The sequence below is a fragment of the Erithacus rubecula genome (genome assembly GCF_903797595.1).
Source record: "Erithacus rubecula genome assembly, chromosome: 1".
Classification (NCBI taxonomy): domain Eukaryota; kingdom Metazoa; phylum Chordata; class Aves; order Passeriformes; family Muscicapidae; genus Erithacus; species Erithacus rubecula.
In genome coordinates, this window is record NC_136658.1 from 70,263,496 (window position 1) to 70,276,088 (window position 12,593).

Genomic DNA, 12,593 nt, shown 5'->3' on the forward strand with positions numbered 1-12,593 from the left:
TTTCTAAAAATATTAATGTCTCCTACCTGAATGTGGTGATTCAATTTTAGCAAGCTGTGAACCAGGCAAGCACAGCATTTTGGTCCCAGTCCTAAAAGAAATGGTATTAATTTCATTTTGTGAGTAAATTGTTTTGGATGGCAGTTTACCAGTCACAAAGCACAGAATAGGTTGTTTCCATGTGTTCTGAATTACTATGTAGGTGTCTGCACAGGACTGTTCTGTGTGAACCCCATTTATAGCATTTTGTTCAAACTAGCTTTTAACAACTTGCTGGGGGGAGGATGGAAGAGGGAATAATGAGGAGGCTTATTCCATACCTAAATCCTTATATTTATGGGAATGTTAATGTGAAATCCTCCACATAAAATGAGAAATCATTTATCCATTTCCAAAATTACACGTATGCAATCCTTACCAAATAGTCAAAACAGATCAAACACCAACTTTCCTATACTGCATTTTTTTCCCTAATTCTTCATTAATATTAGGAGCTTTGAAGACACTCAGTGGGTTGTCCATCTGTGATGCTGAGAGGCCACAGGACAGCACACGAGTTCAGTGTCTCTCCAAGGTGGAGGAATGGGAATTCACCAGCTTCATAACAAGCACTTTGGGGTTTGGTACCAATTCTTTTTCCTACAACATGGCAACACCACCTTGACAACTCTTCCCAAAGTGCTCTCCTTTCCTTTTATTTCACAAGAGTCCTACCCACACCCAGATTATTTTAGAGAACAAGGACTATGCACTGTTGGAGGCAACAGCAGCATGAGCTACACCCAGCCTGTTAAACAATGCTAGGTGTCACTATTAATTTGTGCTACCATATCCAACTTGAGAGAACACTGGCAGGCCTGAAATGAGGAGCAACAGTGCCATGCAATGTAGAGATGGGTATAAAAGTATTGGTGGCAAACTAAACCAGTTTAGCATTTCTTAGATCTACAGAAGGTAGGTTTGTGTGATATTTTTTTATATAATGGTCAGTTTTATGCCTTAAATGTCAAGATTTTCACTATTTTTTTTTTCTTGTAAGACATAAATTTAAAAAAGGTAAAGAAATTTTTTTTTTTTTTTTTTTTTTTTTACTTCTAATCACTTTCTGCAAGTGGCCATTTCCTGCAGCTGATAGAAATTTGGTTGTTGTTATAGATTTTTGAAGAGAAAATTCAACTGCGTCAAAGTATTTTCCACAAAATATTAAAGGAAGAGGCCTCCAGTTATGGGGTAGATTTAACTGTCCCACAATGTCTACATTGTGGGGAACACAGAGCACCCCATCCCAGTTTTGTGCTTGAACCTGATTCAGAAGAGACAAAGAGCTGGTCTGCCAGGTTAGAGAGCTTGGCTAACAAATCAATTCTGCAACATCCTCTTGTAAAATCTGCCACAGACTCAATGGACTCTGTGGATTAAGGGAAGACTTGGTCGGGTTTTTTTGAGTTTTTTTTGGCTGGGAGAGATCTTGGTTCACCCCTACATGGGTGGATATTTGTATTTCTGTAAGTGATGGAGAAAGAGATAGGTGTTCACTTGCAAACACAAAATAAATAGATATGCATGACATGATACAGGAGCGTGCCCACAACTTCTCCCTTTACTCTCACTCTATAGGCACTAGCTCTCAGATTTCACACATCAGCATTTCCTCACAGGCAGCATTCAAAATGCTTCTAAATGCTCCTTTTGAATCATTATGGAAACTCTCATCAAGTTGGAAACCACCTCGTCTCTGTGTGTAATTTCAAAGTTACTGTATTCGATGTACATGAACAAGTGCCAGACATCACTGAGGGAGACTGGAGAAAGCTCAGCACAAGACTTCAAACTAAAGGCTGTAACAGCTGATATTCCAAGACGCATGGACAGTGAGGACGTCCATACATCAAACAGCCTCTATTGACTTCCACTGGACGTGGGGCGCTGCACCTTTAGCCTGGGATGCACTGAAGCGCGGTGGTGAAGGTGCTGAAGGAGTTTCTGAGCCAGCAGCCCCCGCAGGCGGGGTCCCGGTTCGGCTGTCAGGGGCAGGCTGTGCCCACGGGGTCCCGGTTGGCAGGGGCAGGGGCAGGGGCAGGGACAGGGACAGGGACAGGGACAGGGACAGGGACAGGGGCAGGGACAGGGGCAGGGACAGGGACAGGGGCAGGGCAGGGCAGGGCAGGGCAGGGCAGGGCAGGGCAGGGCAGGCTGTGCCCCGGGCCGGGCCTGCAGGAGGCAGCGAGCGCGGCGGGCGGCGCCTCCCCCGGCGCGGGGCGGGGGCCGGGCCGGCCGAGCGAGCGCTGCTCTCGCTGGCGCTGCTGTCTCTGCTCTCGCCGTCGCTGCTGCCGCTGTCACTGCTGTCGCTGTCTCTGCTCTGGCTGTCGCTGCTCTGGCTGTGGCGGCTCTCTCCGTCGCACAGGGCGGGCGCGGAGCCCCCCAGCCCCGCCGCCATGGAGAAGCATCCCGGCGGCGAGGAGGAGTGCGTGGACTCGGGCGCGGAGACGGGCGGGTGAGTGCGGGCGGCTCTCCCGGGCTGCACTTGTTGCCGGCGGGGCTGGGCTGCGTTGGCGGCTTCGTGTCCCGGGCAGAGCTTCCCCTGGGAGCCCGGCAGCATCCCGGTCTTTCCTCTCCTCCTCCTGTCCTGGGACTCGAACGGCGTGACCCCCGCCGAAGCATCATCGTGCTCCCCCTGCCCCGGGGAGTTCGCGTTCTTTGCGGTGGAGCATTCCCCGCCGTCCTGCTGCTGCACACGGGGAGGAAGACACGGAGAGGCCGTGGCTGTGGGATTTAAGTTAGATCTCCAGAGCACGCTGTGGTGGCTGAGCGGCGGTGCCCGCGCTCCGCTCCGCGGGCTGAGGATGCGCCGGTCAGGGCTCGATGTGCACCAGCCTGTATCCCAAGGATAGTGCGGTGAGGGTAGTCTGAAAGCGTGTCCAGGACTTCTCCTTCTGGCAGTGACACCCAGACAGTATCAGGCAGGGAGAATTGACTCCTTAAAATGACCATTGAGAGCCGTCTACAAAAGCAAGTTAGATTTGTAGGCACCCTGAAAGTGGTTTGCTGTTGTCGTGATTTTCGTTGTGATATTTACCATTCCAGCCTGTGAACTGATGTAAAGTTTGCTGGTAGTGTCCTCTCAGTCAAGAAGACTTTTTTTTTTTCCCCCTGATTTCGTGACCCTGCTGCCAGAGGTGTGCTGTGTTTGTTAGCTGGATGACATCTGAGTTAATGGAGCCTCAAGGGTGATCCCTGGGATCTCCCATTCAGCTCACACCTTCAGCCCATCTCTGTGGGAGAGAAAGGGAAATGCTTTCAAGCCTGTCCTACATGCTGCTGCCATGGTATCTTGTCAGGAATGGCAGTGAGCCTTTGCTCCTCCTCTGGCTCCAGAAGGGCAAAAGGAGTTTGCATACTCCTGCTAAGCCTGTTCTTTCCTGAGTATTCTCCTCACTCCTTGCTCCTCCAGCTGTTTCACTCCTAACTCCTTGCCTGGTGCATCTCCTTTGGCCTCTAGGCTGACTTCTGCAAAACTGTAAAGCTACTTCCTTGCACAATGGTGTCAGGTGCACAACACCAAACTGAAGTAGCAATATTACAAATAAAAATCGAAAAGGTGAAAATGGCGTATGATAATCTTTTTCATACATCCAGATAGTAATTCAAATATTTTTTTAGTCTCTTCTGTAGTCTGAGAAGTGAATGACTTTTCCCATCACATTGTATTTGGGTGCACCTAGCAGTAAAAGCTTTAAAATACTTTATGTGACATAAGTTCAAAGGAAAAAAATCCAGGCCTCTTTTCCAGATACAGGTTAGTCCCCATTAGGGACATGAGTAAAGGAAGACAAAGTAATCAGTGAACTCATGCCTGGTTCAAAGCTCAGAAACCCCTTGATTGGTCAAGTCACTCTTAATTTGCTATGTTTATCTGGAATGGAAAAACCTGGATTTCCTTGGGACAGGCACTTGGAAGGATTTGATCCAGCTGGTGACATTAGCCTTTAGACCTCAGGGACCAGCATGACAGCTGCTTGTGTCTGGTGTTGATGAGGTGCTAAAGCTGATGATTTTATGAAGCATCTCTGCCCTGTGACACTGGAAAGTATAGGTTGGTGGAAGAGGCTGTCTGAGGAATTTGAACAATGACATATGGCAATTAATAACTGCAGTGCTTTGCACTGATGTTTATTTTGAAAAGCAGTGGGTCTCTGCATTTCAATTATTATTTTTAGTTTTGTTTAGCAGCTATTTAATTCTGATAAACATGTTGCGTATGTCTCTTTCACAATGTTTATATTTCAGCTTTCTCACCAAACCAACTGTTCACAGCACTTGCTTTTCCCTGTTACCAGAAGATCTACTTGCATTGTCTCAGTCCCATCACAGCTATTGCTAAATTGAACTGTACTCCTTTTTCTCCAATTACTCAAGGGTAAAAAAAAAAAAAAAAAAAAAAAAAATTAAAAAAAAAAATTAATTAACTATTCTGAGCTTCAGCAATCATCCTCTGAAAGAATAAGGAGGAGCAACTGTCAGAGTGGTTCAGTAACAGTTTTGCATGGAGTGGTCCCTTTCTGTCACTCAGGGAACAATAGTGGACAGTGACTGTGGTAAATCCAGGCACTGCATGCCCTTGTCATCTCAATGATTGTATGTAATGATGTGTGAGCTCTTACACAGAGCCTGGGCTGCTGAAGCTGCTTAGAGCAGTTAACAAATTGAACACATCAAGTACTCCACAGGGCATATGTTGCTTAAGGTTTTGTTGTGGCTGCCAGCTACAAAAGCAGGCAAAACTCTCTGCTAAAGGCAAGATCAATTACGATTCAAACCCTTCATTTTCCTAATCCTTTGGGAAATATGTTCCTCTTACTGCATTTGCCTTGGTAAAAAGGGTTGGCAAAGAGTCTGCTGAACAAAAATAGCATATTTGGAGTTCTTGAATCCAATAAGAATGGATTGAGCTGGTGTTGTCAAGTACCTAAATAAAGGGTGTAGAACGTATAAGCCAATTAGTTTATATTGGCTGTTTATTAATGAGATTTGAGATAGTTTCACCATCCTTGATCTGAGACACTTTTCCTATACAAGTTATATATTCTCAGGAAACACATTTTGGGAGTTTTTGGTACAAAAACCTTATTTCATCTCCTACTTTAAACTTTTAGTCCAGAAGTATGGGACACAGGGCTTTCTCAGGTAATGGATTTCATAGTGGATTTGCACTATACAACCATAGTGGATTTGTACTATACAACTTGACATTTTAGGAAGAATAAAATAGTCTTTCTGTGGTCTTTTATTAGAAATAAAACAGAGAGGAAAAACAAGTGGAAGAAAGATTGAAGAGAGAAGAAATGTGCACATTTACAGAACTATAGGTAAATGGCAAAGAAAAACAAAAAAGTGAGAAAAATAGCAGATACTTAAAATGAATTGTAGGAATATTAATTTTAACATTTTCTTCATTTTACAAGCCATGCAAATATCATTATTTCACTGTCTTTGAATAGCAGAACGAAGATGACAAACTAAGATAATTTTGGAAGTTGTTAGACATGACCGATTTTGAGGCAAGGAGACAGATTGCCTACCACTGGTATCAAGGTCAAAGCACCAGTTTAATTCACTGCATTAAGGACCAATACCCGAAGTGAATGTGGAAAACCAGGTAGTTTCTCAGTTCTAAACATCCGTGTTCTCAACATTTCAACATCCATGACAGTTCCCAGCAGAAGTTTATTTATTCTCTTAGACAGCTGTAAATGCCCATGACTGAAAAGGTTCACACTTTATTGGTTAGCTTACTGATTATCTCAAATTTTGCCTAAACATGTAGTTTTTTCTGTCACTTTAAAGTCATTTAAAGTTTTGAGAAGTTATAACTTTTTAATTTATTTGATTTTGCAACTTATCCTCTTGTATTCTAGACAAAATATTTATCATTTTAGAGAAAGTGGGGAGACATTGCTGAAGTACCAGGTGGGGAGGTGTTTTGTATAGCAAGTTTAAAATGTAAATACTGATGATGCAAACTGAATTAAAAAGTAGTTAATTGTTGAGTATTTGATGAATTTTAGGAAGGGACGTTATAGAATTTTTTTGGTAGTAAACAGCTGCAACAAAACAGTTCAACAAGATATAGAGAAATCCAATGCTAAACAGAGAAACAAGAGATGTTTGAAGTTTATGACACTGTACCATGCAGCAGCTATTTGTAACATGTATTTAGCAAAATCCAATGCTGTTTGGTTACAGTTAATTTTCATGGTACTTGTTGCCTCCTTTACATTTCCTCCTGTTTCTTATTCTTCAAATTAATTTTGCATAGATTGTGTTCATTTTTGGAGTTTGCTATACTTGTTTGTTGGTTTTCCTTTTGGCTCTCCCTAGCTGCATGTGTGATCCTGGCCGAGTCACAAATTGTTTGGGCCTCTGTTAATTTATCTCTTAAGCAGATCAAAAAAGACTTTTTTTTTAATTGTTGCAGTTCAGTAAAAGATGCGAGGTTCTAAAATAGCAAATACACTTGTTTATAGAAGATAAGGCTGCCTATGTGTGTGTGTGTATATATATGTGTATATATATATATATGTATACACATATATAGGAAGTTTAACCCCACTTAGAGGTAAAATATCAAGAACATTGTAATCCATGTGTTTCCTCAGTCAGAATAGGTCACTTAAATTATCAAATGAACAGTTGAATGGTTTATTGAGATGAGAGATTGCTTTCTTGTCTCATGTTTCTGGTTTTAAGGAGTTCAACTCTTACGATTTTGTATGGCAGTCCTTCAAACTGACATGTCAGTCTCTTGTCACGTATTTCATCCATCTGTGAGAAACTCACAGGAACACAAACCACTGATGTTGAAAGCTATTTTAGGGACTATTTTTACCTTGGGGCTTCTTTTGTTTTTGTTTGGGTATTGGAGGTCGTTTTGCTGTGGGTTTTTTGCTGACACTTTCACTTCATATAGAGAGCCATTAGTCCTGACATGCCATGAAACTCAAGCTGTCTCTGATTTGACATTCAAACAACATAAAATTGAGCTGTTTGTCACAAACTGGGGTTGAGGCACCATTTCCAACCAGATTTACTCAGTGAAGTGAAGCTGCTTCGTGGAACATCAGGGCAGGCAGACCTGTGAGTGCCAGGCACTGGGGCAAGGCATGGAAAGCAAGGCTGAAGCAGACTTTAAATTGCATTCTGGAGGCTGTGAGTTCTGTGCTGAATACGTAATTTTTAGGTCCCAGCAAGCAGTGAGGTTCACCTCAGCTAAATGTAGCTGTGTGAATCTTTGATGTTTGGTATAAATTAGATTTCTTCTGTTGTTAATTAAGAGAACCAGGGCCTCAGGAGGATAAGTGAGCCCCAGCCTGGGATGGGTGGATACATGCCAGCTGATGTGTCCCTCTGGGAGTGTTCTGTGAAGGAGTGGTGAGCAGGGTGTGCAGCCAGGTGTGCTCACTAAAGCACACCTCATCAGGTGCTTTCTGCAAGATGACACACAACTTTTCTCTCCTTATACAACACTGGTATCTCTCATGTGGGATCTCAAACATTGCTGTTGGTAATAAACCCCGGAGTATAGTGTTTAGAACTTCCTAATGGGAATCCATCATCTGCCTTTGTCACTTGCCTAGAAATCCAGAGCAAGGAGTTCAGAGACTAGTTGCTGTGAGTAATTCCATTTCAGTCATCCTGGCTGCACAAGTAGAAGCACCATGAGGGTAAGAGATTTGTGCTGGACTGGTATTAGTGAAGCAGATTGCAATCTGACCTGCAGGAATTTGGTGATAAGAAACCCAGGACAGAGCTATAAAGCCAAACCTTCTAATTTATATCTGGGGCTTTAACTGCTATAAAATACTCCTGTGTGCCCCATGGAGCATTTTCTGAGGGAGAGAAGGAAAAGAAGCTATTAAATACAGTACTTAATATGAAACAGTGAAATGTGCCACTACTCTAGGTAGAGAAGGCGTGGGAAATGTGGATCCAGCAGGTTCCATTCCATCAGTCCTAGACAAGCAAAGGATGCAGAGAGTGGAAGAGATTGTAAACTTTCCACTATTTAATTTTGGGGAGTGGGATTAAGGAGCCCTTGCAATGGAGACTGCAGGCATTTTGGGGTATCATATTATGTTAGAACTACTTGAGATGTGTTTGTTTCACACAGCAGGCTGCCTTTGGAGCTGTTGCACAGCTCAGAGACCTTGGCTCCAGCCACACCAGTGCATTAAACACAACGTAGGGGTGTCCCTGAGCACAGGACAGAGTTCTCCATATTGTTGGATCCTTAAAATGGTTTGATGGCATCAGTTTGAAGGGGGCCATCTAGCTCTCTCCCATGTCTTTCCTGGATATGTTTTACCATGGGCCAGGATCTTGTTTTCCACGTTGCCATGGCTCAGGGATCATTCCCAGCAGACAGCTTGCCAGGATGTTTAGAAGGCGAGAGGTTTTACTGGTACAGGTGCAGACTGTTCAGGGCACTTGGCCTGGGTCCCAGGCAGTTCCCTTGGGACTGTTTGTTTATGGCTGCAGCTGTCAGTGCTGTAGCTGTGATAACGTGGGGCTGTGCCACAGTGTGCCCAAGGAGCCCAAGCACTCTGTGATGCTGGAGTAGCTGCATTGCTTGTGGGAGCCAGAGCTGTAAAACAATCGTGTTCTCACCCAAATAAACAGGCATACAGTGTTTTCACGTACCACACTCAGCAACTGCAAGTTGCACTAACAGCTTCTTGCTGGTATTCAGTGGAATGCTTCCCTCTCTTGGATATTTTGAGACTCTGTATCGACAATCAGCAGTGAAAGGTGCACACAGACCTCAGAGGATTATTGTTCAATATCTTTTTTGCTCCTGATGCTCTTACCAGGTTTAATAATGCACAAGCCTGATCCTTCAATGGTGGTAATGGGAATTGAGGTCCTACCTTTATCACAGGCTTCTACATTCCTATTTTAATGTCTCTTGACATCTTCACAGCTCCTCTTTGCTGGTGGGCTGACCATTGAGCACATATTCTCCCCAGACTGATGTGTCTTTTGACTGAGCTATAAGCCTTCCTTTTCAGTACCTCACACTGTTTCAATACCCTGTTTGATAATTTTCTTCTCATTGTGTGCCTATAAAGGGAACAGTCCTCTATTTGTTCACCTTCTGTCATGGATGTTTTTTTTCCTTTTATCCATAATCTAAAATCTATCAGAGGAAATAGCTTGCTGCAAGACCACATAATAGGCCTGGAACCTGTGAGCCATGGTGTGATCCCAAGTGTCACCATTAAAGCACAGGAGTGCTTTACTCTTGAGTTATCCTATTGGGAAAATCCTCTTCCAAGGGAAATGATAGAAGCCAATACTCAGGGTGTTTAAAACAGGAATGAATAGAACAGAATGGAACACAGTTAGTTGATGTCTGCAGAGCCTTTGTGCCCCAGGAGTTGTTTATTCAGTACTTGATTTTTCTAAGGCATGGTTTTGTCAAAGGGGATGTTGCGTGTGCCAGTCTAAAAAGCTTAAAAGACTTGTACTAACTTCAGAATTGAGTGTCCTAAATAGATGACTGCAAAGAAAAAAAATTAATTTTTAAGCCACTTAACAATGTATTCCATGAATCTGAATTGTTTCTTCTAATACTTTGAGAACAACAATTATTTTGCTAGCACTGTTTGTTTTATATTTGTTTGTTCTGTTTTGTTTTGTTTCATTTTGTTCTCAAGGACTAGATTCAAGACAAAGAAAGGAGCTGGAGGGAGAAGAAAAGGTGATTAGAAATGTGGTTTCTGTAGGCTTCTTGTCTAGACAACAGCTAGGGATACTTCAGACCTCTGTTTTTATTGACAATAGAGGAGGGTACAGCTCTCATTTCAGTATCTGTGTTTGACATAAGCCTTTGAGCCTAATTACCCTTTTTTTTAATTTGTGGATGTCAGTTGTGCAACAAATAGGAATTACATATTAGCTTGAACCATATTAGAACTACAAAAAAAACTCCTGCAATACAATTCTAAAGCCAATTAAAATGTGTCTGTGCAATTAGTCTCTAAGCACATTGTTGTCTCCTCCTTTCTCACCCCCCATCTTTTTATTTTTCCTCTTGTTTCATTTTTCAAGTCCTGCATGTACATAGACTGCTAGTCCCTCAGTTCAGGACTCATTAATTCTCTATGTCCTATAATGTGCCTGCAGCACTTTGGGATAATAAAATAACAGTGTGAAGTAATAGAGTGGGTTCCAACTTGCAGTAAGCAAAAGGCAAAATGTTGTCTTGCTCCCTTCCGAAATACAAGCAGTGCAGATTCATTTTGAATTAGCTGCCAAGTGCTGAACATAGATACATTGAAGGACAGCCCCAAGCTGTTTTCAAACAGAAGTGCAGACTAAATGAATCCTTGCTTGGGATGCTTGGAGGCAGCTGGATGTATATTGCTTGCCTCTAGGCTTATGAAGAGTGACATGTTACACAGTTTTCACACCCTTTCAAATATACATGGTGCCAGGTGACACTGATGTGACTTGCTGCTGAAAATACTGTTTGATTTTATGGGATGCATAGCACCTCAGCCAGCCCCTGGCACCACTTCTCGTGGTCCCTGCCCAGAGCCAGAGCAGTGGTGTGTACATTGCTCAACAGTAGGAACAAGGTCTTCTTCTCTGCTCATGTTGATGTCCAGGAGTTAGAAAGATAATTTTATCAGTCAGTAGAATTGCCTTGTTAAGTTTTAGGGCTTGATGTACTTCAGTGGTCTCAGATCTAGGGGGAGGTTAGCAAAGCTTGGGGGCAGGGATGTGCTGCTGTGAGTGGGCATAAAGGATACAGAATTCACAGGCCACAAGGACGTTTGGCAGAACTCACAAGAGAAAGAAGAGACTAACAAAGCCAACTGATTTCAGCAACTGTGCTGAAGTCAGCTCTAACTGAGTAGAAAGCAATTTATTTGGGGGAGATTGTGACCACTGAGCCCACTGGGAGTCAGGAAACAGTCTGATCATTGGCGTGGGAGGTGAGAGAGCCATGTAGCCAGTCAAAGGGAGAATACTGAGCAGTAACAGAACCGTGTGACTGGTGGCACTGATTTCTTTGCTTGCTGAAATGTATGAGTGGCGTGGAGCTTTGATGATCAGGGAGCCCACACCAGCTCCCTGCTTTGCACAAACCAGACAAAAGAAATGGGAATGCTTCATCTTGGTGTGTAAATTGGTGCTGTACATGACACCAGTGTGAGCTCACATTCAGGACTGCAATGTCCTTACTGCCTCTCCCTTTCCCAGTTCCATAAGGGTCCTGGGGTGACTGGTTGAGGGCAGCACTGGATTCATGGAGGAGGTGCTGTGGAGCAGCTCTCTGTGGGGTGCCTGAGAGTGGCTGCTAATGACCTAAAACTGTGGTATCTGCCTCTGGACAAAGATGCTTCCTTGTTCTTGGCCTTAGCAAAGTGGCTCAGGGTATACAGGATTAGCAAAGACAGCTGCAAGCTCCCACCAGCAGCTCTTTCTCCAGCATTGTCCAGATCTTTTCCAAAAACTATCATACATCCATATTAAAATTAAAAGCAGATGCTATAGGTATGTGGGATTGATGTCTTTTATTCCCTTGGTTGCCTGGGAGCCTAGAGTGTGAGGGCATCCTGAGAATATGCTTAGATGGTATCTACTTCCACACACATCTCTTGGGAGTCAAGGCTCATGTGGTTTCTTTAATTTAAAGCAATGTTGCAAACTTGCTGCAACTGCTGTATAAAACAAGCATTCAGGTTTGAATCCAAGAGCTGTGCCAGGGCTCCCTGAGCCCTCTGCCTGCTCAGGGCACTGCAGGGCACAAGTGCCATGTGTTTATGGTGGCAGAGTGCTCTGGTGCATGGGGTCTGCTCTGGGGACCCACAAGTGTGAGTGTAGAGGCTGTGAGCTCCAAACACTCAAAGGTCATAGGTAGGGCCTCAGCTCTGGGAATGACTTTTTCCCCCTTAAATATTAAGGGATGACATGTTTGTTTTACCTTATTATTTCTGAATCTTCAGTGCATAAATGGGCTGTTTCAATCAGCTCAGAATGGAGTTTTTAGGAATTTCAGATTATATACAGCCAAAAAATTAATTGTACTGTTGCTCAAAATACTTAATTGCTCTTTCTCACAGATAATCCAGTATGCTCTGAACTAGAAACAATGGCTGTATAGTTTTATTGAGATGTCTTCAAGAAGAAAACAGTCTACTAAAGCAAAAAGATTTGTCATCTGAATGTATATAATTTGGCATTCTTTTCTTTTTCCTTCTCTGACAGTTGTGACTGTAGAACTATAAAAATTCTGCTCATCAAATAGAGTTCTCCTAAAAAGAACTCCAAAAACATAATCTGCAAATCAGCATTTATAGGACATAATGTGAGGAAGGAGAGGAGCTGAGTCAAAGTCTAGTAGGCTTCTATTTCTAACCTGTGTTGAAGTAGATTATTCCTTCATGATGGAGAGCCTTCTGAGCTTTTGTTTTCACACCTAGAGTTAGGTAGCATGAATAACCCCTAGATAAAACCCTAGTTACTTTACTCATTCTACTTACATATTTTCAAAATTCACAGGAGATGCCAGTTTTTCTGAAGCAGCG

The 12,593-nt window shown here is 43.1% G+C and overlaps 1 protein-coding gene across 1 annotated transcript in view; it reads left to right on the forward strand.

Moving 5' to 3' along the window:
• Nucleotides 1-2,259: 2,259 nt before the first annotated feature.
• FAM124A (family with sequence similarity 124 member A) overlaps nucleotides 2,260-12,593 on the forward strand; it is a 41,842-nt gene continuing 31,508 nt past the window's right edge. Inside the window, exon 1 of the mRNA XM_079315173.1 lies at nucleotides 2,260-2,494. Within this exon, the coding sequence (XP_079171299.1) occupies nucleotides 2,436-2,494 (59 nt within the window). The 5' untranslated portion in view covers nucleotides 2,260-2,435. The remainder of the gene's footprint in view (nucleotides 2,495-12,593) is intronic.